A 26910-nucleotide genomic window follows, 5' to 3' on the forward strand; every position below is an offset into this window, starting at 1 on the left:
GTATGGCTTGAATGCCATTTGCTTAGGATAAACGTGTCTGCCAAATACACACATGTAAAACATAAATGGGTTGATTTAATTAAGGAATGTATGAGATTATTAAAACTATGATGGTTTTATAGAATTGTGTAGACCTACATTCAATTTCATACATTTAAATGGACAACATGCAGTATACAGGGAAAAGTTCAGAATCTTTTGCATTATTATTGTATTTGACTTAAAATGACAACCAAACGAAAGCAACAATCTTTTTTACAACTAAATAACAACTTGTGTTGGCTTTATTTTTGTATGCAAAGACATTAGATGTGGCTCAAGTCTTCAAAACAACATCTCATGACTTTATCTCTTTTTGTTTAATGTTTTTTTGTTGTTGGTCTGGCCGATTTCGAACCTGAAAAAGATAGGACATTTTAAAATAGGCCTATAACGCAGCACTGTATTACACCAAGAATTTGCACAGATAGATCAACAATTTCACACGTTTTTGCTTTAACGGTTTGCGTCAAGCATTATTAAATCTTAGGGTGCGTTTATATTTGGCATTAACATGCGATCTGTATCTGGATGTTGTCCACATACACATTGAAAAGACAAGTGTAAACGCGCTGTGTCCTGATTGTCTGAAGATCCGATGTGCTTGTTCGGATCACCGAGCTCGCATGTTAATGCAAAATATAAACGCACCCTTAGTATTAAAAATAATAATACGAATTATGCGAACACTAAATCGACAGATGCATGTCAGGAATGTATAATAGTTTCCATTACAAATTCCACTATGAACTAACGTTAACTTTTGTTTACCATTATAAAATCCCTTTAATTTATTTGTCTTCTACTGGTTCACATCCGTCAGATAACATCCCGCCAATAGAACCCAACACATTATTAAATCTGTTGTTTTTTCGTCACGTCAACGTCAGCGCGCAGGTATGCAGGTGGAACTGAGAGATACAAGTGGGCGGAGTTGTAATGCGAACGAGCCGCAAGCGAAACCTTCAGTTTTTGAGCGTGAGACCCACGCGCGTGCAGCATGGCCGCCGAGTTCACTCAGGAGTCCGTGCTGCGATTCATTCTCAGCAACGGCGGCAAAGTGCGAAACGCGGATTTATTGACGCACTACAGACGCTTTCTGCGCGAGGACGAGGAGAGAGAGCAGAACCGCGAGTTGTTCAAGAAGTACGTGAACTCCGTGGCGACGGTGAGACAGGAGGACGACGCGTCTCACGTTGTGCTGAGGAAAAAATACCGCGCGCTTCTCGGAGACGTCGCCAAGAATCTCGACCCTACACCAGTGAGTAGAAACCAGGACTGTATACTACAAACTGCTCCTAAAACTCGTGTTGAGATCTTGCCTGCTGCTGGAATTGTAACCGCCACAACCAAAAACAACAATAACAACGATTTTACTCCCAGTTTTGAGAAGGATGTCCAAACTTTACCTCGTAGCGTAGAACAACCTGTATTATCCATTAACAGCACCTGCCCTTTGAGACCAGCTCCACCTGACATTGACAGTCGCTCGAGTGGGAGTGGCCAAAGTGTTGAACAGCCAGGGGAGACGAAAGTGACCCAGGAGGCAAGCAGGGTGGAACATGATGTTTACGCCGCCAAACAGAGACAATTAAGGGAAGCAGATGGTTGCGAGCAGTCTTTTGTCAAGCCTACATGTTACTACGAGGTTAGAGCGTCGCCTCTGTCCGGAAAGCCCGACACGTCAGACGCTTATAAACAATTCCCAAAACACGCAGAAGGGCCTCCACTGGTCACCATTGGTCAGTCTCACATATCCACCTCGACTCCCTGTCTGCTGGACGCCCCTCAGTACGTGCACGCCCCCCTGTTCACCCAAGCTGGGCTGAGCCGGAGCAATGACAGTCTACGGAGGCCACATGGAGCCCCAGATGCCCCCAAACCTCAAAACGCCCCTCCTGCCTTGTATCTGCAGCCCTGTCACCCCAAAATTCTTACTACTAGTCAGGACAGCCTTTCAACAACCTCCCCCACATCTCTTGTGTCTGACACGGGCTGGAATCAGGGCTCCGGGCGCGAAGAGGGGTCCAGCGACGATGGTTCCAAGTATCTCTCAGGACAAGATGAGAACGATGTGCGTTCGTTCCTGCGTCGCAATCAGGAGACGAGATTGCTGTCTCAGCTGCACCAACCCAGCCACAACGTCGGACCCTTGCATCACTCCACCGGTCACCTCGACGACCAGTCGTCCTCGCGTAGCGCCTCGCCGGAGACGCATCACGGACCCGTCGCCCGACGTCTCAGCTCTCGCCTGCGGAGTCGCATGTGCCGCAGCCTCGGAGAAAACCTGGACCTGCCGTTCCCAGAGGACACCGGCTCGGCCCGGCACAACCGTCTCCAGCTGCTGTCCTCCACCCTGAGCATGGGTAATTTAGTTTCCGCCCCCTCCAGCAGAGGCTCCCGTGACTTCTCCTCGCCCGCCGGGTCCATGCGAAGTTTGCACGACGGTTCCTTCAGCAGTAAACATTCCTCAGTCCCGCTCGATCCCAGAGAACACGAGTGGTTTGTTAAAGCGGCGTCAGGGACGTGGACCGACATCTACGCCCTCTTCCGAGAGGACCCCAACCTCCTTTACAAACGGGACTTCATATCCGGCTTCACCATCCTCCACTGGATCGCCAAGCACGGTGACCATCGTGTTCTGAACACGCTTTCGTACGGAGTGGAAAAGGCCGGTATGACTCTGGACATGGATGCCAAGACCCTGTGCGGGTACACGCCGCTTCACCTGGCGGCCATTCACGGGCACAAGAAGCTAATTCGCCTCGTGGTGCAAAAGTTCAAAGCCGACGTTCGGGTCAGGGACAGCAGCGGGAAGAGGCCGTGGCAGTACTTGAGTCAAGATGAAAACAGGGATATTTTCGAGCTTCTGGGAGCACCGCAGAAGATGATCGGCGCCAGTTCAACATTGCTCAGCTCTGGGGAGAAACTTCCAATGAGACCCGCCACCGCCAAAATAAACGTAAAGAGACATGCATCCATCGCTGCACTGTTTAAACACAAATCTCACTTGAGGGTCTCCTCCGCTTCGGAAGCTTTTTAGCTTTGCCCAGCTGGACTGTTTGATCGGTGGCACCGTTTTTGGGGTGAAAAAATATGCACTTTGTCACTTATTTTGGGATTCAAAATCTATTACACTTAAAGGCGTGGGATTTTTAAATGTTTTGTTCTCAGTGTACAGGTGTATATGTGTGTGACACTGGGTTTCTGTTCTCTTTATGAATGTCATTTAATGAATGTTCTTTATTAAATAGTAAGAGTGTTTTATGATGATATGTTTCGTATGCAACTGTGTTGTGCGTTGAAAACTCTAGTCATGTCGTCACAGAATGGAGATCCTACGAGTTTTAAACAAGTTTTTCATTTCCAGACAGATTTGGTTCAATGCCCTATCATTTATAACTCTTGAGCTCGAGTTTGTTGGGCTCTCTCTCTCTGTTAATCTAGGAAACTATGCGGTTCACAGACACGCTCATGTTTTGTAATCGTGTCAAAGCAGTAAAACACTTGACGTTTACATTCTGTCATTTTTTAAGGTGAGATGATAAATGATGTGTGTTTTTTGAGAACCCGTTCAACCCTGGATCTGTTCGTCCTGAATGCTGTAAGCTCTCCGTTTAATGTTTAACTCGCTCATCTTCCTTATCTTTAAAATGGAGGGTGAGAGAGAAAATGTTCTTTGAAAAACATTCCAGACCTGTTGATGGCTCTCGGAGACGGCTCTCGGAGACCTCCTCTAGTGTTGCTATAGTAACGTCTGTCTTGTTTTTCCTCATGTATTCTGTTGGATTACACGTTTAATGTGGTGAAGTGGGAATGGAAGTTCAGTGTGCTCATGTTTTGATGATTTATATTCTGAATCAAGCCTGTATTGTGTTTTGTTTTTCATCTGTGCATCTGACACGAGGGAGGCGGATGAAAACAGGACTTTTTTTCTCATGAAGCGATCTGTGAAGTGTTGTGTTTGCGGATGTGTTTCAACATGTCACAGGGTGTTGGCGTTTATTCTGCTGCGCTCGTGCTCAGCAGTGAGTCTTACATAATGTTTACACTGCGTGATGCAGCTTTATACTCAAAGTTTATTATATGAATAAAAGACACGACTTTGACCTTTAATACTGTGTTTGTTTTTGACCTACCAGCATGTATTTTGCTGCTTTATTAAACACAACAATTGTTTGACCTTGTACATCCTCTTAAGAATTCGGGTCACAAGAGTGAACGGTTTTCTTGAAGCAGCTTCCTTTTGTTTTCCATATACAGTATAAGTTTATATTAATCATTATTTAAATAAAAAAAATTTGTTCGTGAGTGCAAAGCATCTTTTCAGTAAATGCATAATAGTACAAACAAAAAATATAAAAAAAATAAGTCAAATTAAATGACAATGTGAAATAAACAACGTAATGAAACATAGAGAACGCATCATATTATTGCATTTTTTAAACAATAGCACTCTGAATATAACAAATTATTAGTGAGTTTTGTCAATGTACATCTTAAGTATTAATTCTTGTGTGAATCAATTAAAAAACATAATTATCTGTACGATTGTAATCGGCTTCTAAATAATTGTTTGAGATAATGTTAGCACAGAGATTTAAAGCATATCATTATGGTTTGTGTTGATTGTGTTTCCGTGTGATTTGGTTACCACTACATTGTTTGTTTTGCAGTTCCTTTTCATCCATTAGTTTCCCGTTGCAGTGTTTTTCAGTCTAACACTGACCAGTGTCAGGTGACCGGAGTCTCTGAAGCAGAACTGTGGGTGTGTCACAGGATCCATCATGATTAGACCAATGGAGTTCAGTTCATTTCCAGTCGTTCATGATTACTGGATAGCTTCTCTTCATCGTTGCTAAGCAATACAAGAATAAATTCTATATTTTCACAATAGACAGTTTCATCGGACACACGTGCCTGGCCCATTAATATAATTTTATATGAATATTTTATTGAATATTAATTGTATTAAATAATTTATTGAATTTTATTGTGTCAAGTAAATCCTCTTTAGAATTCGGGTCGGCAGCTTTCCTTTTGTTTTCTATATACAGTTCATTTTAACCCACATTTTATATGAATCATTATTTAAATTAAAATTCTATGTTAGGTGTTTTATTGTTGCAAAGCATCTTTTCAGTAAATGCATAATAGTACAAACAAAAGCGTGCATGTTTTTTGAAATCGTGGTTTTCATTACCTGCCTTATTTGCAAATGCAAAACATTTAGAACATGCCTGAAGAGTCAGTAGACAGCACAACCCGAGTTTCACTTTGGCATCCAAGAGTTCAATAGTTCAGATTTGTAGCATATTTTAAAGCTTTAAACTGTGAAGCTGCAACATGAAATACAAAAACGTGCAATACTGATAAATATCAGAAACTTTTCTTATGTAAAGAATGTGGAGAATGTGTGCTGACAATGTATAATAGTGAACGCTTTCAAGTTTAATGGTCAAATAAAGTAATGTGATAATCTCTGTGTGTGTGCGTTATGTAAAGTCTCGGTGTTTCTGAGATTTCTGATGTTGATGTAGTTTTATTTATACACTTAAAACAGAAATGATCAACTAAAACGTAGACCCATAGATGCTGGAGACACAGGACTGCACACTTGTCTGGTGTCTGCCTCATTTAACACACCTGATTCAAATGATCAGCTTGCTCACAGAGAAATACATGACATGAACTGAATACCAGTTACAGAAGACACAGGTATGTTTATTCATACAGCACAATTCATACCCAAACGTAATTCAAAGTGCTTTACAAACAAATACTAAACATGCAGTGATGTGGGTCACCAGCATCAGGAGTACTAACCACAGCTGTAGATTCTGATTTATCCAAAAACATTAACAAGACACATTAAGAAAAGGTGAGAAATACGACGAGACAACAGATAATGAGCTTGTATTTAAAAATAGATTTATTTTGCCTTCCAATTGTGCTTTTTGTTTTCAACAGCGTGAAGCTTGGCTGAAACTTCAGATTAGCCCCGACAAAAGAAATCACGTGGTTTACATCAGAACTGCAGATCGGCCTCTTTACAGGTCCAATACAAAACCATCTCAAATCTGGGTGTGTAGTTGTACGGATTAGATCATTTATGCATTCATTTGAAAAACTAAACCGCGAAAATAAAAATATGTTGGCAAAATAGTTTGCGTATAGAATGTGCATTGTGATAAAACTAAGACGCATAAAAACTGGTGAATTAACGGAAATCATGCTTTCTAATTGCCATTGAAATTGATATTGTGTTTAAGTGCCATTAAACATTAGCTGAAGGAAATATTCACTATTATTCTAGATGTCATGATTTCACACATTACAGCCAAAAACCACAAACACCCGAAAGCCACAAAAACAGTAAATGTTCCGTTCCATAAATGTTTTCAGTAAAAGATCTATCATCTTTTTAAAACCATCTACATTAAAACCACAAGGGGATTGTTCCGAGTACGTACAGCAACGTACAGAGTACAAAAGTGTCTCTAAATCTAAAATCATAAATAATGATCTGTCACTATTGCTGTAAAGGTGCCGTTTCAGACGAACAGGAATGTGTTTTTTCGTTGAAGAATATACAGAATGTGTGTTAAATATCTTCTCTATGTGAGGTCACACAGGGTTCATCTGTTCCTATGCGCTCAGCTGTTGAAAGGCTGTAAATTATTAGTGTACGGCAGGAATTCACCAATCACAATGCAGCATTTCTGTGCCAGTGATATTGCATTGTGCTGTGCCTTGTGCTTCAGTGTTGTGCAGCTCATGCGAGTATGTAAATGCATTATGCATATGTGGAACAATGTCTCTGGTTACAAAAGCCTCCAAATGCTGTGGCACATTGTGAACCTCACAAAGTCTGTCAAGAAAGCATCCCAATTTTATGTTATTGCTTTAGCATTGCGAAATTGCATTACATTCATGTCAAACCTGTATGACTTACTTTCTTCGGCAGAACACAAAAGAAGATATTTGGAAGAATGCAGGTAACCAAACAACATTGAACCCCATTGACTTCCATCGTATGAACACAAAACCACCGAGACATTTCTCAAAATATCTTCTTTGTGTTCCACTGAAGAAAGAGTCGCATACAGGTTTTGAATTGGAATTGTCCTGTTATGATGTCACAGCGATCGTGTTCTTGACAGCCTTTGTGAGATTCAACATTGTGATGATGGCAAGCGAGTTCAAGATTATGCAAAGTCACAAAGTCAATCCTTCGTTTAAGGCACTTTTCCACGTGCATTGTTTTAAAAAGTCACTCTTCGATTCTTCCCGTTAGAGTGAGGTCACGGTGGTGGGACGCGGCGAGTGAGTGGGGTTAAAACAATGTCCCGTATTGGAGGCGGGGTCAGCGCTCTTTGGGTGGAATTCAGGTGGGAGGCTGTCCTCCAGTCTTCTCACTTGCTCCTCCCCCTGGCGAATGAGCTCGTCCAGATGGCGTTGTCGTATCAGCAGGGCGGGCTTTATGCGGATGTAATTCTGGTAGTCGCGCAGCTGCGGTCCGCTCAGGTAACCCCCCAGGATATCCAGAACCAGTCGCTCGCGGCGGTCCAGGTTTTCCTTCAGCTCTCGAGCGTCCTCGTGCTGACTGCACAGCTGCTTCCGTTTCAACTGCAGAGATTCCTGCAGATAAACACACACAAACACTGTCAGGTTCAAGGTAACTTAAAGTCAACCTCTCAAAGTCCCAGAAGGCAGAGCGGGTGTGCGTATGTGTTTATGAAACTCTTCTCACCCTCTCTTCTGCACTCCCCTGATTCTCTTTATCTCTGAGGGCAGTGAGAGCGTTCTCCACGCGAGCGAGGCGGGCGCTCAGGGACAGCAGCAGGTTTACGATCTTCTCCAGGTCTCCGACGAACATGCAGTATTTCTCTTTCTCATTAGGCTTACAGCGTTCGTGGACTAAATCGTCCATGCTGCCTCCCAGCGCGCTGAATCCCTTCTGCTGGTCAGCCAGAACCTCTCTCTCCCCCTGCAGCAACTTTAAGCTCGCTTGAAGCGCTTGCAATAGCTCCACCTGCAGGACAGAGAGAAACACTGCACATTGAAGGAGTTGAACAGAACACATTGAGAGGTTTGGGCCTCAGTCATTCAGAACGTGTTATGTTTATGACATAGATGGATTGAAATAATGCCGAGTGGTTCTGAATGTGATTCTGACCCTCTTTTGATGCAGATAAGCCTCTTCGTCATCCAGGTCTGTCTCCATTTTTATGGGAACAGTGTCTGGTACACCCAAACCATCTTGAGCCCTAATGGAAGTCAAACACAACAAATGAAGTGTGAGGTGAAAAAGAGATCAGAATGAGACATGTTCGACAGCACACACACGTTTACTGGGTTTATTCCCTCACTTTGCAGAGTGAGAGAGAGAGACAGAGAGGCTACGATCCACATTCCCCGTGTCAAACAGAGCACACATAATTACAAACTCATTTCTCATCATTGCAAACCAAATATCAACAGAAAGAAAATGATCCAGAAACCAGAGAAAATATGAAGTGATAACACTGCATGGTAGTGAATAATTACCACACTCACATGCTTTACTAATGATATCTACAAAATTGTACGGTATTACTTTACAATTATTTTTGAATACCCACATGAAAGTTTGGTTTAACTCTGGTAAAAGTAACAGCTTGTAGGTTTTATTTTAAGTAATTTACTGCAATCTCACAACAGTAACTAAAGTTTAACCATGGCATTTCTAGTAAAACTAGAAATGCAAATGTTAATCAACAAAAAAAACAGGGCTAAACCATAGAAAAAACAGAATGTCAGTGCACGAATTAACATAAAATGTTAAAATAATAATAAATGTTTTACACACTATTTGTGTATAGTGCATTTCTATGATCAATCTCAACACTGCACGTCCAACTAAAATATTCAACTTTTGTTGCGTATGTTCCACGTTCGGCCGCTAGATGTCAGTGCAGTGCAGCGTTGATCAGAAGAAAGCGCGCCAATTATTTTTCTGAATAAACTACGGAAGTGACTGACAACTCATTCTGAAATCTTTGACAGAAACTGAAGTTTAACAGCTGGGATATTCGAGGACAGATATCATGCATGTCATTTTAGTGATTTATCGTGTGTGAAGAGCTGAATGTTTTCTATATCACACGAGCTTCACATCGTCACCTCAAACTGCCGTTTTTTTGTCATTTTGCTAGAAGGATACATTTTTTGTTGGTGTAAAATATTGGACATTGCCTTCACAGATGCTTTTCTACAACAACAACAACGACAACAACAAAACACCTATGTGTGCATAGATCTAAGTGCATTGGGCACAAAACAAAGTACCCACACAAAAAATACTTAAGTATACTTTACAATCATTTTCTAGAGTAAATTGTTAGAAGAATTTTGGATACTACAGTGTTTTTAACCTTACCGTAGTAAATATTGAAGTAAACTACAGTATTTACTACAGTTTTGCAACTCACTTTAGTTAATATACTACAAACACTATAGTATGCATTAACAAAATGTAGGAATTACTATAATTTACAACATTATTCTACAATTTACTATAGAAAAAAAGTATATGAAAGTATACTACAACATATTGGATGCTATGATAATAGTTTTTCTGGACATGTATCAGGGTAGTACTATAGTGTACAAGTACATTGTAGTACCACAGTAAATGAACATGGTAATTCAAGTGTCTGTATTTCATCAACCATTGTTCTGAATAAGGCATTGTTGTGCTATCTCTGGACTTTGAGTAATAACATTGGCCATGCCCACGGATCACTAATATAACTGCTAATAGATTGCGCTTAGACAAAGAGCTCTTGTGTTTATTGTGCATGTGAGCACCTGATCACAGAGTAACACTATATACTGTACATGAGCTTATCTGCTCGTTCCATCCGGCCCATGCTTTACCCTCACCATCTGTTCAACTCTCACCTGTCACCCACACGACTGCCGCTGCTCCTGTTGTGTTGCGAGGAAGACAGTGAGTGCGAGGGGAAGATGTCCTCCATCAGATCCTGGGTAGTTATACCTGCCCAGGTTTCCAGAAGGGAGGTGAGGGATTTGTCTTTGCTCACCAACTCTTGAGCTAAAGTCTCCACAAGGAGTTCGGCTTGAGTTCTCTCTCTTCTGGAGAGAAGATGGCAGTCAAGTCCCAGAATCTGAGCGCTGTTCTCCTCTAGAAGGGCACTGCTAGGTGATGCGGGTTGATGCTTCATGCTGATGGTGTCTGTGATATGGGTGGGCTGGGGATCGGAGGTCACTGAAGGAGTCGTGGAGTCACTAGAATCAATAGAACAGCAAATAAAGAAACAACAATATACGCTTGGATAAATCACGTTAAACGTGTAGATTAATGTATTTTTTGGATTGCGTCGTACCTTATGGGCCTCAATGGTCTTGGGGACTGTAAAGCTTCTGTTAGACCCAAGTCCTCCTCAGCCAAGAATGTGGCAGGCGGAGGAGGAGGATAATCCGTCGTAATCCCTGTCTCTTTGATTGGTAACTGTCGTAGTGAAGGAGAAGGTGGTGGGGCAAAAAACACTTCATCATCATCTTGTAACAAAACTGCACTCTGAACATCATGAAGACTAGACTCTGATATCCGAAGAGAGGGGAGTGGCTTTGTGTGGGAGACTGGGCTCCTGGGGAGGGTGGCCGGCCTTGAATCAAATGGCCTTGAGAGTTGATCAGACAAGGAAGTATCGGCCGAACCCAAGACCTTGTCAGGGTGTGGAGGCGACGGGGTGGACTTTGATGTTGCTGGAGCCACTGAACTTGGAAAGTCCTTCAGTGTGTCGTCTGAAGTACTTGAGTTGTTGGAGTTCTGCCTCGCCACTCCTGGTGTTCCGGATGGACTCTTTTGATTTGTGGGTCCGGTTTCTGGAAAAGCAATGGAATCCAGGTTGGGCTGACACAGTCTTTCGCCATTATGCCAGTCTAGGGTGGCAGCAGTGCCTGGAGAAGTGAAAGGGCAAGGCAGTCCCACAGAGGCAGCCAGACCAGATGCACTGTGCGCCCTGGGCCGGTCTGAATGTCTCTGATGCTCACGCCTCAGCACAGGTGCATTTTGCTGGAAAGGACCCTGGTTCAGCTGATAACTCCTTTCTGTATATGCTGGATATGACGTCTGTTTGGATGCTGTATTCTCCAACAGCCTATTAAGCACAAACAATAAAATTTGAATGTTCAGTGCTATCAGTGTTATATTTATAGTTTTTATTAGATGCAAATCAATTTCTTTCGGTGACTGGTGGGAAATTTTACATTGGTCAAAACAAACCCAAAAATAGCTACTGTGGGACGCCTGTCTGATAACGTCATTGACCAGTTATGGTTAACTCTTCAACTTAAGATAAATACTATAAATAGGTAAATATTTTGCATTAAACTGTTTTAAACAGTCAAAGAAATGCTCACACTTTAAAGGACTACACAACAGACAAATGTACTGTACCTTGATGAATGTCTGATTTTAAACATTTGAAGCCTACTGAACACAAACATGAATTGTCTAATGAGCCATATCTTATATTCCCATACTGAATTAAAATTAGTTTGGAAAGATTGGGTTTCAATAGTAACCCCCATGACAAAGTCAAAATCCACAAATCCAAACAGGTGGATATAGTGGACCCAAATGGCTTTATTTGTAGCAGTGATAATTTATTTGGACACAATTATATACATACACAAACCTCTTTTGTGAGGACTCCTTGGAGCCAACACCTAACACTTGAAGGTCTCTGGCCATTAAGTCCTAAACAAAGATAAGAAAATAACAAAACATGTTTTCTTTGAGCAGGTGGAGAACTACAGCACTTTCCATAAGAGGTGGAATAAGGTAAAGATTTAAACACACCAGGAACAAGAAGTTAATAAATTTCCCTCAAATTCGCAGAATATTGGGCCATTTACATTCAATTTAATCTCCAAGGCATGCTGTGATTACTCATAAACCAACATCTGTTAATAAAACCAAGAGGGCACAGCAACATCTTCATATCTGAACTATGTTGTATTCATTTAAACAGGAACTGTGACCTGAATGGTGTGCTTGCTTTTTATCATTTACTTGTGGTCTTTTGAGCTCATGTTGCTTATTTATCCAATCTACAATATTTAAGTCATCATACTGGTATTTTATTACAGCTTGAATCAATGCCAATTTAGGAAATGTTTGCATAGTCTTGGAATTTACAGGACAGTTCCTCTGTGTGTCCACTGTACATGATCATCATCATATCTGAACCATTTATTTACATAAAGGATAATTATTCTCAGAGATAAACGGCTTTCCTAAACATTCCAAATATTTCAAAACCATGACGGTTGGTTTGTCTGTTATCTCCAGCTCCTCCCCTCGGGCACAGAAGGAGTGCAGTTATCTGTTGCACATCTGTCAGATCTCTGACTGCAGCCCAGGCTCAGTGGCACCAAACAGGAAGTGAGATGCACTGGCCTCTTCCCTTGGAGCACAGGAGTGGGCACTGAAATGATTATCTGCCCATCTTAGCTCATAAGATCTGAGGGACAGACCAACTGTTCTGATCGGTAACCAAGGACAGCATTTTTCCATTAATGCATGAAAACAAACACATTCATAAACAACCAAACACCAGGTTGACTTGTAAAGTTTGCTTAGGTAACAGATCCTACTGAGAAATCTATGGGGGTAGATATTTGAAATAGATTTTGACCCATGCAAATAATTCTGGAGAGAAGACATCACAAAGCTGTCAGTACTAACCCTAACCCTAACCCTAAGGTAGATAGAAAAGTATTATATTACAGTTTGTTAAGGTTTGGACGTTTCCTTTGATAAAGATGGATTATATTTTGTTCTGAAGTACTGGAAGTTTCTCCTTGGCAAATGTGCAACTAAAGGAAGCTAATACACTTTGAGTGAGTAAGCTTGGAGATAAAATAAGCAAATCTGCTTTGCCAAGAAAGTTATTGTTTAACTTTGTGCGCTATGAAGTCATGTCACAAAGATCTAACCAGCGACACAGGAAGGTTCACCCCGTCCCCTAAATCACTAAATGTTTAAAAACAGAGATCAAACATAAATGTTGATTTCAAGATCTTAACCAGAACACAAAACATACATTGTGCAAAATATAAGTGAACATACAAAGCAAACATTGACGTAAATATAAAGATGCTTGTTACCAGATTCAAGTTCTCCACCGATGGAGATGATCTGGAACGGAAGTGCTGAGGAACTGGTCGTTCTTCACTATGATCCAGCAGATCCTCAGCTGAAGCTGACCTCCCCGAGCTTCTTGCCGAGGTGGCTCTCTCAAAAACTGCCTCCAGGTGCTGAAGAATGGGATGTCCAGCCAGTGCTGGTCCTGGGATCTGTTTAAGAATGGGTTTCTCAGTTCCTGTTGCTGTGCTTTGAGACTGTTGGCCAGTGGAAAACTCAGAGCGAGTGCTTCTGATTGGGAAAAAATAGTTTTGCATGCTTGTTGGAAGGGTGGAAGTTTTATGAATGCCACCAGATAGACTATCATATACTGGCTCTTGCAAAGAGCAGATACTTAAAGTGGAAGTAAGGCTCTGTGAGTCAATGGAAGAAGCTGACTGTACATAAGTGCTATGTGGACGGTTGGGACGTCCATCCACTCTTCTGCCAGTTTTGCGTTCCATGTACTCAACAAGGGCATCTTGCTGCATCTGCTTCAAATCCGGCCTTGAAGAGATGAATCTGGAGTCAGCATTACGATGCATTACCTGCTCAAACATCCTGCGCCGGTCTGCAACAGTTGTTTCACTTGACAGAAACTGCTGTTGAGCTTTTCTCTCAGCCTGAATGCTTTCCTGAGTCAACACTCCAACTTCATGCATATTTTCTGGCTCAGAGTAACAGCGTTTCTTCTGTTCCATTGTAAATCGTTTACGTCCACAAATCCGCACAAAAGGAGGTCCTACAGCTGACACACTGGGGAGTTCAGGAGGAGAGGTTCTATTTGGTACATCAACAGGTACAACATGTCGTTCTTTTGGAGTGTGAGGGGATGTAGTAGGTTTGGGACTTGTATTGGGACCTTTCCTCTCCAGAGACATGTGTTTGGCTGGCACTGGTGGAGGGTTAATACTAAGGTCTCTTCTTCTGAAGGAAGTAGACTTAAGCACCTTAGACTGGGCATCTTTAATGCTATCTCTGTAATCTCTGTTAAAAGATGTATCATTGAGAGTGCCCAGGATGTTTTGAACGTCACCTTTACCATGAAAGTCTTTACCATTTTCCTCACCAAGCTGGAAGGTGCTTTTACTCCTTTGAAGGGTAATTGGAGGGTCTTTTGGGTGGCGTTTATGGGCATGATCACTACTCCCACGTCTCGTTTGCAAATCTTGCTGCACCTCCACATGTCCGTCACAGCTCGTCTTGCTAGAGGTACTCTGTGTTCTCCAGTGAGGGACAGAGCTGTTGTTGTGCAAGTCCTCCACACCAGAGAGAGAGCTCTTGGCACTGGAAGGTCTTTGTGATTGACTTGGACGGGATATAGAGCTATGGTGAGCCAGGCTGCTGTGACTGCGAGGTTTAACTTGCTGCCTCTCAAAATGGCTTACTTTCTCCTGCACAGACATGCTACGCTCACTCAGGAAGCTGTGTTGGCTAACTGTACTCTCAGGACTGGCACATCGTTGAACCTCAGCAAGTGCATTTTCCAGTCTGGTAAGGGGGTGATCAAGGTCATGACCTCTCTGCTGGTAAGCACTCGAGTCACTGTGGTGCCTTGAAGGTTTTATTATTTGGTCCCCTCCTTGTGTTTGGGCCAAGTTTCCTCTGTAAATCTGGGCAGCCTGTCCTTGTGATACTCTCCCACCTGAGTAAAGTGTCTCTAGATTGCTGTTTTTCTCATTGTATTTGCTTTGTTCTTCATCTCTGGGTGGCCTGTAGTTGTCATACACTTCCATGTCATTTTCATTTCTTGGTTTAACAGCAGTGTAGGGGTCCCTCCGCTCCTGGGCTACAGATGGTGCTTGAGGCTTCTGTCCTTGTTGCTCCAAATGAGACCGATAAAAAACTGTTTTGTTTTGAGGGTCATCTTGCACCTTGTCAGAAAGTTTAGGTTGTACTGTAATGTGGGGTTGGACAGAGCTTAGGCTGGGACCATTGCATTGGTATCCATTTTCAACAGTGACCCTGTCCTCTCTTACAAATCCACCCAACTGGTCAGTGTGAGAGTTGTGCTTGTTCTCCTTGGCCAGTGCAGGGTAAATTGTACCAGAGCTGGGGTTGCTGGTTGGGATTTGTGCAAAATGCGGCTCAGGTGGTGGAACAGGGTAGATGCTGGTGGGCAACATAAGTCGGCCAGGTTGTGCAGCCTGAGGAAAACTCTGTTTGGGTTTGGTGGTGGGGCTGCTTTCGGGGCTTTTTTCGATTACAGTGTGCAGCTGACCTTCAGCTCCAAAAGAGGACTTTGCCGTTGCTACAGAACCACTTGAGTGATGCCAGGAACCCTTGTGAAGTGCCCGCTGTGACCGAGCATGTTCAAGGCTCGACCAAGAGTTAGGACGCTCATGATTGCGAAACGCTGCATAGCTGTCACTGCGCATTGGAGGTGCTGGTGCCCCCTTTAGGTTTTCATAGGAGTGCCGATTGTGTGTTGCATCCCAGACTGGCCCAGCACTATGGCGTTGTGAGTTGGTGGTACCTCCACTGCTTCCACTACTCCCACTGCTGCCACTACTATTGCTGCTACGATGACAGATCATACCCTGGATGCTCCCACTTCTAGACTTTGTTCTGCTTTCATTGGTTCTCATTAGTGCTGCAGACGTGACATCGTGCTCTTCAGACACACCCTGCTGCGGGTCGTAGACGGTGCGTACATAGCGTATATCTGCCTGCTGCATTCCTTCTTTCTGTGGAACATTTTCCATGGAGTATGACCTCTCCTTGTTAAATGACGGTGCAGCCGCAAGGTACTCTGGAATACTGGAGCTGGTCGAGAAGGAACTATATGCAGAATCCCTCTTACTGTGCAGATGATCGATGCTACTGGAGGATTTGGAGGATGACAGTTGATAGCAGGAGCTATAGACAGGATGAGTGTGGTCTAGGCTCTCCATGCTGCCCCGGGAACTGTACTGATCTGGGCTCTTCCTAAGGAATCCCGTCTCATAACCTGATAGGTCTGTGGTGGAGGCACTGCAGATAAAGAAATATATGCTGTGAACACACAGAAACTGCTAAGACAACAGTTGCATTGTTTGCATTTCCTGGAATATTTCTAGTAGCTGAAGTACAATGCAATGCAATACTAGTATTCCATGAACAAGTGGTAATATTTTACGGGGATAAAAAACTAAAAGTGTAAATAGACCAAAGGGCAAGTACTATTACTAAGGTAAAATATCACCTTGGAAAATTAGATAATATTCTATGCTTGTAGCTAAACTAGTTGAGCTATTGTGGACTTGAACTGACATCAAAAACATTGATTTACTGCTTCTGAAGAAATAGGCCATGTGCCCTTGGTCATTGTTTGTGTCGTCGGTGTGTCTTACCTATACAGCAGAAAGATTTAAGATTAGATATAATAAATCACAATGCAATTGATACTATTGATGTCTGGAGCGTTTACAACCTTGTTCATTAATATTTGGTGTTGATTACACAACAAGATCCAAGCTCCATAAGGTTCTTGTGAATACTGCATTGTATTGTATTTTCCTATCCCTATCGTTCCTAAGCACCCCTATCCTTTTCTTGGAATAATTATAACATGAAAAATCGGTTAGCCCCTGTCCTGTTAAATAACCGTGAAGTTCAAATCATGGCAGTGAGTGCTGTGTGTGGGACAGTGATGCCCTAGGTCTGCTGAGGCAACTGCCCTTGTATGGGTATGTGGTTGCCGAAAGTTGGACTGTGTTAGCTGGCATCAGACTGGTATTTGTGCTGGCACAATTAATATGATGTCACCAACCCATTGTCAACAGCCCTGCAGTCAGCCCCCCTTATGAACTGGATCAGCCAATCACAGATCAGTCCACTATACAATGACCACCATGTCTCAAAATGTGGTACGCTATTGGTGTAGCCCGCAGTGACCATCACCATGAGAACATTTGCAGGGTTGTTGAGGGAGTGTCATCCCAAAGAATGTTTTTTCATTAAATACTGCGTCAGACCCTTCGCTCCCTGGTCCTCTTCAAATACTCTAAATGTTTCTCTCTCAGTGTCATCACTGATGGCCCCTGAACGTTCTGGTCTACATACCGTGATAATGACCAAGATAATAAGTTAGGGAACAGCATTCATTACGTCACACAGCCAAAAGCTATAAAAGGTTTGTGAATATTTGGGATACTAGTATAGCCATTCCTGACCAAGATCTCCAAAATCATTTTTATTAAATCTTTTAAAATGACCCAAAATACGAATTAAACATTTTGCTGGATTATCCATAATGGAGTACTATTTACACTTTTAGAATATTTAATAGTGACTGATCAAACACAATGAGAGGCAAAATTTGATCTTGAAAATATGTTACCAATATTGGATATTTAATTGTTCATTTGCTTGTTGGGATTAGTTTTTCTATCTAAAAAAACCTACAGATGTGTGCATGTGCTGACCTGGAGTGGTAGTTCTGGTGCCAGGCGACTCCCACACCACCCTGTGTGACTTGCATCATGCTGCCAGAGTTCTGTGGGCCCTCACCTAGCTTTGTTGAATGCCAGGAATGAGGTCGAGAACCAGCCTCACTCCGTCTGAGAGAGAGACATAGAGAGAAAGGAGGGGAGAGAAAGAAAGAGACAGTTGAGAACACAGGCAACAATCACATCATAAGTAATAAACCCCATTTTCACATTTATTTTTTAAAAATAGGATAGAATAAATATGCCTTTTCAAAGCTAAATGATTGATTGATTGATCTTGAGTAATCAGGGCCACATACAATGATTGATACAAAATACCCCTGAAACAGGTTGCACAGCCTTAAAACCAAATTCTCATTGCATAGAAATACTTTCAGTCCTGACCATGTCACAGATTCTAGAGAATACAGGATTTGAAGTAGATTGTCTATTTTTGGTGTTGTACAGTAGAAAGTTCTGCAGTGTGTTGGTGAAACATGCTAATGCCACCATTGTCTAGAACAAAAACATTTTTGGTTTCAAGCAGTGTGGAATAATGCATATTTTCATAAAAAAGATCAACAGACTGTCTGTGCCTACTGCTCTCCAGACCTTTGAAAACATGCTCACAATGGACAACCAGCCTGCTGACTGAAATGACCTCTTAAGTTCTTTATGGATGATATGAGATCAGTACCCAGTAATACAATGCCAGTAAGAGACTAAAGATTGGATTCCTTCAGCTGACTGGGTAAATCAAATCTATCATATTAGTGCTATTCTAGATCGATTACATTTTTGGCTTCTGAACTGAACTTTTACTTTTGAAGTTCAGGCTAAATGTAGTTGAAGAGCAAGTCAGTAGTTGAAAAAGGCTTTATGAGTTATCAAAAATGGTCATGGATAATGGTTGGGACTTGGTGTGCCCAAGCAACAATTCCAAGGAAAAAGTAGGTCTTAAAAGTTGCTAAATCTGCTTTTGAAGAACTGTAATGTATTCCACAAAGCTGCACCTAGATGATTCAAACTGATCCTCATCCATGATTCAAACATTTATCAGGTCAATGGACCACAAAGACATTCAAAGACAGTTTTTCTAACAACCCACTCCCTTGAACTTTGACCCTGTTTTGTAGAGACAGATCAAACAAAATTTCCACAAAACATCTGGCTTTCAGGAAAGCAGTTCTCTTATTGTTTTACACGGCCTACACGTGCCTTCTCACCAATCTAAAGTTGGACAAGATCCATCATAATGACTCCCACAAGCAAATTTCAACAAGCATTTTGTAATCAATGTTTAGAGAATTAGGAGAACCAAACAGTCTATATTCAGCTGTACAGTATGTTCAAACTATTCAGAGTGACACGGGTGTCTGCCGTCAGCTAACACACCACAGAACGTCAAAGCTCCATACAGAAAACTCTTTAGACCACCAAAAGATGGTTTGAACACACTAGAGTTAAATCTGAAAGAGTACACATGAAACACTGATCTTGAACAAATTATATTGAATCACAGAAACGCAGCCATTTCATCTAGGGAGACTAATTATTCAGCATTTCTGGAATAGTTTATCTTTTCTGCCCTGGCTGATCAAGTGCCTGTTTAGCATGAGGTTATTCAAAGCAGAATTGGAAATGAGTCTATTAGGGCCATGAAAGGATGCAGAACAAAAAGATCTAAATAATCAAATTGAACCTAAACAAATTGAGAAAATTGTTCTTTTGATACCTAGCAATACATCCTACTCAGTATCCATCAGCTGTTACCTGGTAGTAAGCCTCAGCACTTTTGAGATAAATCCAGTGGCCAGACCATTGACGCTGGTCTGAGACGGTGCCTTGCACAGTGCTCTATCCGACCGGCCGAGAGTTGATTTCTGCTTTCGCCGCAACTTTTTGCGGTAAAAGGCCCCGAGCAGCTCCATGGTGTCTCACCCGTCTCCCGATAAACCAAGAGTAAAATGGGAGGTGGTTGGCGGGGTACAGCTCAACGACGCAAAGATCATTAAAACGTGCAATTAAACGTCATTAAAATGACACGATAAGGCCTAGAGTAAACATCCTGCCCTCGCTGGCCCAGTACTGTGCACTCAGAACAAACATGCTTCAAAAACAGAGATAGGCAAAGTCAGGACAGAGGGGTAAAGGGAAGAGAACGAAAGAAGACAAAGAAATGCTCCCTTCATGAGAGAGATGGAGAACAGGACACAGAAAAGTGCATTGAAAATTGAGAAGAGGAAAGTGAGAACAACTGTTAAAAAAGTAAAAAAGATGAAGTCTGATAAACAGTAAACAAATGCAATGCCTAATATAAAGCGATTTACCCGTTGACAACTGGAAGCAAATGTTAACACATGATAGCATGAGTTCATAACACCGAACAAAGACTGCCCTGTGTATAACTCCCTCTCTTCCCTTCTTTCTCTCCCTTGTCGTCATCGTGATTAGTCAACAACCCAATCCGTGCCCAGAGGGCATTATGGGAACAGGAAGGCCACAAAGCTCCATCGTCAGGGTGTGTCTCAGGGTTGCTTTCATGTGCCAGTGACAGCCGGGCCTGGGGGGATAATGGCAGGTGTCTTCACCTGTCTGCAAAATAAGGCCATGCAATGGATTTGAGCGATGTGGTGACATGTTGCTCAGTTTACCCTTCTGTGTCAGAAATTGGTTGAAAACAAAGGAGGTTTCTTTCTCCGATACATCACAGACCGGTGACACTTCATTCAGCTCGGGCACAATAACCTCCCATCCAATCATTCCATTCATATCCCAGGAGACCCCAGGATATTCCCTTCTCACCACGCTCTCATGGTAACCTGACCCCTGGGAATCCAAAGGGTCTGACCCATAAAAACACCCTGCCCAAAAACGCTTCTCTCTCGCCTTTTCGTCGCCTCCACTGGGCCAGACTGCAAAGGGTGTGTCTCGCTGCAGAAACCTTATCTGATCCTTGGGAACCCGGCTCGTCATCTACACTAATCTGTTTGATCTGAGAGGAAACTGAAATTGGAGAATTGGATTATAGTTGAGGGGTCTGTAGGGTTACAGAGGATGGAGGTTGCTAAATACTGTCTGTCTGGAATTCAAACAATCGCAGAGAGGCGTTTGTTGGGAAACAGTTAGATGTTGTTATGATGGAATACCAAGACAATAGGAACAGGTTACATGTGCTTTGGTGATGAAAATGTACATCAAAAAGATTGTAGGAAGGTTAGTAATGCAAATTGGGATCCATCCATCTGAATTTACAATCATCTACCTTATCCCAGCCACCCTTAAAGATCATAAGATGGAAACAGGAGGACACAGAGAAGATCTAGGGTGTTGACACAGGGCCTCTGACTCTCCCCCTCCCATACTTACCCCACAGAAGCCCCCATTACTGTAATGAGTCCTGAAGCACAGTAGAGTTCTTCAAACTGACATGTTTTGGACTGAATGTATGCAGGTGGAGCGGGAACGTTATTAATGCGTGCCACTGCGGGATTATGGAAAATCCTACCTCTAAGTGTGCGAATAACTTCGGAATGTTCGCAATTCAGGAATTTGGAGAAAACATTAATGACGGATGAACTGTAAGTGAACTAGACATTATTAACATTCTAAAAAAGCTTTTTCTAAGACCCAATCACAGAATTAGGAGAGAGAGAGAGAGAGAGAGAGAGAGAGAGAGAGACAGAGAGAGAGAGAGAGAGAGAGAGAGAGAGAGAGAGAGAGAGAGAGAGAGAGAGAGAGGACTAAGGGCAAATAGGATTGATACTGAGGGATGTATCTATTTGCACATAGGCAGTTTTGAATCTTTGTCAGAAAAACATTTTGGGATCAGTTCCTGTAATCATTCCATGCATACCTAAAGGCATGTGCCTGATAACATGTGCACACATGTAAATACACACAAACACACTGTTTGGGTGAGCCAAATCCAAATGGGTTATGATAATTTAATGTCTTGGTCTCATCTTTGCATAGCGATGCTATTTTGTGTGCAAAGTGCTTCTACCTCAAATTAATGAGACAATGTACACAAAAATGTTTCTATGAACACTTCACACATAATCGTAATCTTTTCTTTCAGGTATCGCATCATCAATCATCCTTTGATTCTAGAGGTGAGTGGACATAAAACAAAGAACAGTAGATAATCCCAAAATGCTTGTCTGGGGGATTCAACAAGGCAATATGGACATGAACATGGACTAATCTTACATCACATTCAGAATCTCTGTGTTTACACAAGAAAAGTAGGAAATGTTGTGCACACTGTATGTCCGTCTCTGTTGGGTGATTTAGATCAGCGCGCCATCTGTCGGACTGATGCTACAGTACCTTAAATGATAACAACATGAAATATGACATTGACTACATGAAATCTGAGTGCTGCTACCAAGTGCAAAACCACAATGCTGGAGTGTTGTTGGTGGTTACCAGGGCGTTGCTAAGATGCTAATTTAACATGTTTATTGTTATAAAATGTGCTAGGTTGTTGCTTAGTGGCGCAATTCAAAATCACACAACCCATCTCTTTGATATTGATATCTGTAGAACTAGTTAGATATGCTTGGGTTCCTCCTTTATTCATTTTATCTTACATCTTATTACTTAAAATAGTCACATCCAACTGTGGAAGCTTTCTGTAAAGGTTTTAGCATTCCATCAAGACCAAAACAGAGCTCCCTAACATCATGTGACCTTTCTATTATAACCTTATACGGGTGAAAGTGAGATTAAGATTCAAGTCGTCTCTATTTACAGTGTCAGCACAGTTCTGCTGCTTTATTTACACACGGAGGGAGAAAGAAAGAGAGAGAGAGAGAGAGAGGGGGGGGGAGAGATTTTGTGACTTGTACAACAGCATCATCTTCCTCAGAAATTCAGAAAACAATGGAGGTCTCGAGTCAACGGGGAAGGGATGAACTGATGGTCACCTTTACGTGAGCAACAATGAACCATAAACCCAAATCCATCTCTGCACTTCCTCTTTCTGTAAGAAACACATTCATTTCCTGTTTCCCGTGGAACACAATAAAATAAGGTTCTGTTTCCTGAGCTGAGAAGAACAGGCATAGCCAAACACAAATATTATCAAGTTGAGTTCCTCACCAACACAGACAGACACACAAACCTGTTTTTTATGCGTAGTTTCACTCCTCCGCTGCATCTGCTGTCTCTGGGAGGACTGAGAGGACGCGAGTCAGAACAGCAAATATCTGGAAAACACCCCCTGTAAACACAAACACACAAGTCCAAGTTATAATTTCACTCATTATATATAAAGGTAAAGTGCATATCAAAACTTTTTTGAATCAGCCAAATCTTTTTTGTTATGCGACCATTGAGGTCAGAGGTCACATGACAGTTCTAACATTGTGTGTGCAATGTCTTCTTTTTTTATGAATTGAGATGACTAAAAGAAGGGACATCTCTCTTCTTTCTCTCACACTGTCACACATTTGGTTTGGTTTGACGTAACTTATTCGCCTGCTGTTGTGGCTGTTTAACAAAGGAGGTATCAGTTGATCTGATCACCACACACACACACACACACGCACACACACGCTTGTTTGTTCTGGTATCTTCATGGAGACTTGCTGTTGACCTATATTGTTTTTATACTGACCTAACGGCATTTTTTCCACTACCCTTTAACACACCCCTTAACCTAAACCTCAACGAAACCTTTTTGCATTTTTACTTTTGTAAAACCATCATTTTGTATGCTTATTAATCAGTTTCCGTCCCTTTAGACAATCAAGATCACAAACACGGATGTCTTCACATAATATTAAGAAATTTGTGAACATAGAAATGATCTTTGTTTACCAAGAGACTCACAGCAGCCCACACAGCTAACTGAGATCTATAGAGATATATGTAATGTTGACAGCATTTCTACTGAAAAATGGAAGATGTCATCATCATCAAAGGCTCTATTACAGCTAAGACAACACAAAACAAATAGTTACTTTAAAGTAAACAGCCACTTGCATGTATTGTACCTTTTATGTACTGTACCTATGTTAAATGTATCGTTCTTTCTTGACAAGGGTGTGATCTGTCTGTTATGCTGTGATCTGCTTTACAGTTCAACTGCTGTAAATGAAAGTCACTTTGTCTCTGGATTCATCATCCATTACCTCAAGTGACCTGTATGTGTTTACTAAAGCAAGTTATTCAGCGGTGAATGTGAATATATCCTCTCTGATCAACACATTTAAAACCTAAACGTGCGTGTCTAAGCTCTTGTGTTTAGATGCATTCCTAACATGCCTGCCCCCCTGGAGAACCTTGGTGGTCACCATAGTGACAGGACCGCCATGCAACTTCCTGTGACCCCCCTTTACCCTCCACACACCCACCCCGCCGCTATGAGAATGCTGCCTTGAATTAATACACGTTTGAGAATCCCTATTAAAATTGCTCTTGGAGATACAGCTCGGTTAAATACCCAACCCAAAATGTTGAAGTTTCTTGCAAAACTTGTTTGTGCTCCAGACACGACTGACACCTCAAATAGTGCAGCTTGTTGTGCACTTACCCCACAAAACGAAAATATATGACAATATACAGAAAAATATACATTTCCATATGCTGGAACCAACTGCTTATATTTTCCAGTACATGAAAACCCGCAAGATCCTTGTTTTATGTTAAATATATTGTAATATATTAATGTATTATTCTACATATTTTCAACACCCTAGCAACTGCAAAGGACACTAAAACACCTTAGCGACCACGTATCAACACCTCAACAACCAACAACACTAGGTGGAAAACACCCATAACATTTCATGTTTGTAAAAACCTTGAAAAAGTCTTGAAATGTCTTGAGATGTCAAATGTCCTCTTGTTAATAAATAACTCACCCCGACTACTTTTTCAAACCCAATAAAGGAAAATGACTTCCATGCATCTGTGAAGGTTGTGAGAATATTTAACTCCACGTTCCTGTTGTTGTCATCACGTTTGTGTGTAAATATTCCACACCACCCACACGCTTGACCTTTTTTCACAGATCTGACCCCGTCTCTTGTTTATATGCGCGAAACGCACCCAAGCACAACATCAATCAGCCACGCGATGATAAAACGAACAGTCAAAATTCAGAGAGCAAATGCCAGAAAAGACCAGCAGTTCTTCCATACTTAAGACGCTGGCCGTCTCCCTGATCTCTCATCTGAAATAACAGTAAGAACATATTTAGCATATTGAACATATTTAATCTTAAAATATGTTAAAGATGTTAGATGTTCCCTTTAAAAATGGCATTCACCTTGAACACACCCTTAACCTGCATTTAGAGATTATGTGGAAGTGTTAAAGCTAAACCAGCTTTACTCGCTACAGGAATGCAACTAACAGCCAGCGGAAGGAATGTAGGACAACAGAGAGAAATTGTTTTGGAGAGGTCACCTTCGTGAAATCGTACAGTAAAGTTGGAAAGGTGTTTCATAAGGCTTGTGTTGACTTTGATATAGGAATCAGATATAAGTGATGTTCTCGGAGTTTTGTTTGTTCACTGAATGAAGAACATTGTCTTCTGATTCATGATGAAGACCTGGACAACTATAACATCTCAATAGCTGATAAATATCTAGTCCCAGAATCTCAAATTCTGCTCAGTCTGTAATTAAAAGTCAGAGATTTCTATGAATTTAAAACGTTTCTCATCAAATTCCTCTAAGACCAAATTATTTGAGCTTTGCTATCAATTCTATGGCTCTATACTCTTACTGTACTGTGCATCAACAATACAGGTGTTACAATATACCACTTTTGACAATACTGTAATTTTAACAGTCGTTATGATTGATTTTGTGTTAATATTACACATATAATAATATTGTAAATTACACAGTGCCAAGCTGACACTTGGTTAGAAACACTCTTTCTGACTCCCTACACTTGTATTTTGAGTGTGAGAAAACACAAAATAAAATTAAAGATAAATTTGTCTGACAGCGTAATTAATTAAAAATAAACAAAAGAAATGAATAAAAATAATAATAAATAACATTTAATTAAACAGCCAGCATTGTTAAATTTAAATTAAAACTAAATAAAAACTAAATAGTTGCAACAGATATCAAAACAATATAGTGAATCTTGAGTCTTTTGGCAGAATTGAGCGATTTCTTTGGACACACCACTTCAAATAAAAACAAAAGAGAGGAACTTGATATCAGAGGAGAAGAGGAAGAGACAAGATAGCCTGGCAGAGGCAAGGGAACAAAGGGATGTAGATGAAAAATAAGAGATAATGAATTTAACAGCAAAAATATTTCTTTTAAGATGAACATTCATGAGGGAGATTAGCTGTTCTGTACACTCACACCATTAATTCAACAAAGCTTTACTAATAAATTAGGTGACAACCAAACACATTGACCTTTTGTCATGGCTCTTAAAAACAAACACGGTAATCTGACTTAACCATATTATAAATAAATAAATCATCCATTGTCTGTTCTCCTGTACTGGGTTTATCTTCCTCTTGGCTGTTATTCATTAAACACAAGTTGTGTACTTTATAGCGCACAAAATAGTTCTCTCAAAGACTCATTTTCATGTATTATTATTAATATTAGTGATTGAATAATTAATTGACCCTGAAAGTCTTCAATCCTTTTGAGAAACTAATGATGATTTCAGAGTGTTCTAAATGAGGTTTTATGAGAATTTAAAAGAAAATGTACATAAAAACATATAATCTCAATAGCCTATTTAGACTTTCCACACTTTTAAGCACTTTGCTAACACTGTCTAAGGCCACCAGGAGTGATTTTTGAGTTCGTCTAGTATCGCAAATTAAGAATAATTTATAAAACGAATACATAAAACTTAAATATTACATTTACAGATTAATTGTGATTGCACATTTAATTTACTTTTTTCGACTACATGTTAACAGTTAACAGCGTGTCGCCATAAACAACACAAAAAATGTTGTTTGTCTGTCTTAAAGGGACAGTTCACCCAAAAATGAAAATTCTGTCAACCTTTAACTCACCCTCAAGTTGTTCCAAATCTGTAAATTTCTTTATTCTGTTGAACACTTTGGAAGAACGTTAGCAATTTTCAGTTCTGGGATATCATTCACTACCATAGTAGAAAAAATATGTATATTTGTATATGAATAATGTATATTTTTTTGTTCTGTTGATCACAAAATTAGATATTTTGAAGAATTTAGAAAAGCAAACAATTCTGGGAGACCTTTGACTACCATTTTAATTTTTCCTACTATGGTAGTGAATG

At 41.1% G+C, this 26910-nt stretch overlaps 2 protein-coding genes across 9 annotated transcripts in view; one reads left to right on the forward strand and one right to left on the reverse strand.

Annotated features, from left to right (window-relative positions):
• The first annotated feature begins 930 nt into the window (after positions 1–930).
• LOC130570165 (ankyrin repeat domain-containing protein SOWAHB-like) lies at positions 931–4259 on the forward strand. The gene has a single exon (XM_057360333.1). It carries the CDS (start codon positions 1040–1042, stop codon positions 3080–3082), a length of 2043 nt encoding a protein of 680 aa, XP_057216316.1. The 5' UTR covers positions 931–1039; the 3' UTR covers positions 3083–4259.
• Positions 4260–5639: 1380 nt separating this feature from the next.
• shroom3 (shroom family member 3) overlaps positions 5640–26910 on the reverse strand; it is a 41959-nt gene continuing 20688 nt past the window's right edge. For 3 of the 8 annotated variants that reach the window (XM_057360459.1, XM_057360456.1, XM_057360458.1), the window contains exons 2-10: positions 22775–22873; positions 17644–17778; positions 13222–16210; positions 11748–11809; positions 10431–11207; positions 9985–10332; positions 8219–8309; positions 7793–8074; positions 5642–7680 (exon numbers count right to left, since the gene is read on the reverse strand). In XM_057360459.1, coding sequence (XP_057216442.1) covers positions 7333–7680; positions 7793–8074; positions 8219–8309; positions 9985–10332; positions 10431–11207; positions 11748–11809; positions 13222–16210; positions 17644–17702 — 4956 coding nt within the window. In that variant the 5' untranslated portion in view covers positions 17703–17778; positions 22775–22873 and the 3' untranslated portion in view covers positions 5642–7332. Of the gene's footprint in view, positions 7681–7792; positions 8075–8218; positions 8310–9984; positions 10333–10430; positions 11208–11747; positions 11810–13221; positions 16211–17643; positions 17779–19419; positions 20449–22774; positions 22874–24518; positions 24731–26910 lie in introns of those variants that run through there. The other 5 variants (XM_057360454.1, XM_057360455.1, XM_057360457.1 and 2 more) reach the window with 4 other exon arrangements.

The sequence above is a fragment of the Triplophysa rosa genome, linkage group LG19 (assembly GCF_024868665.1).
Source record: "Triplophysa rosa linkage group LG19, Trosa_1v2, whole genome shotgun sequence".
In the NCBI taxonomy this organism is placed as follows: Eukaryota; Metazoa; Chordata; class Actinopteri; order Cypriniformes; family Nemacheilidae; genus Triplophysa; species Triplophysa rosa.

Coding starts and splice junctions, on each gene's coding strand:
- LOC130570165 (XM_057360333.1), top strand. CDS start 1,040: ATGGCCGCCGAGTTCACTCAGGAGTCCGTGCTGCGATTCATTCTCAGC.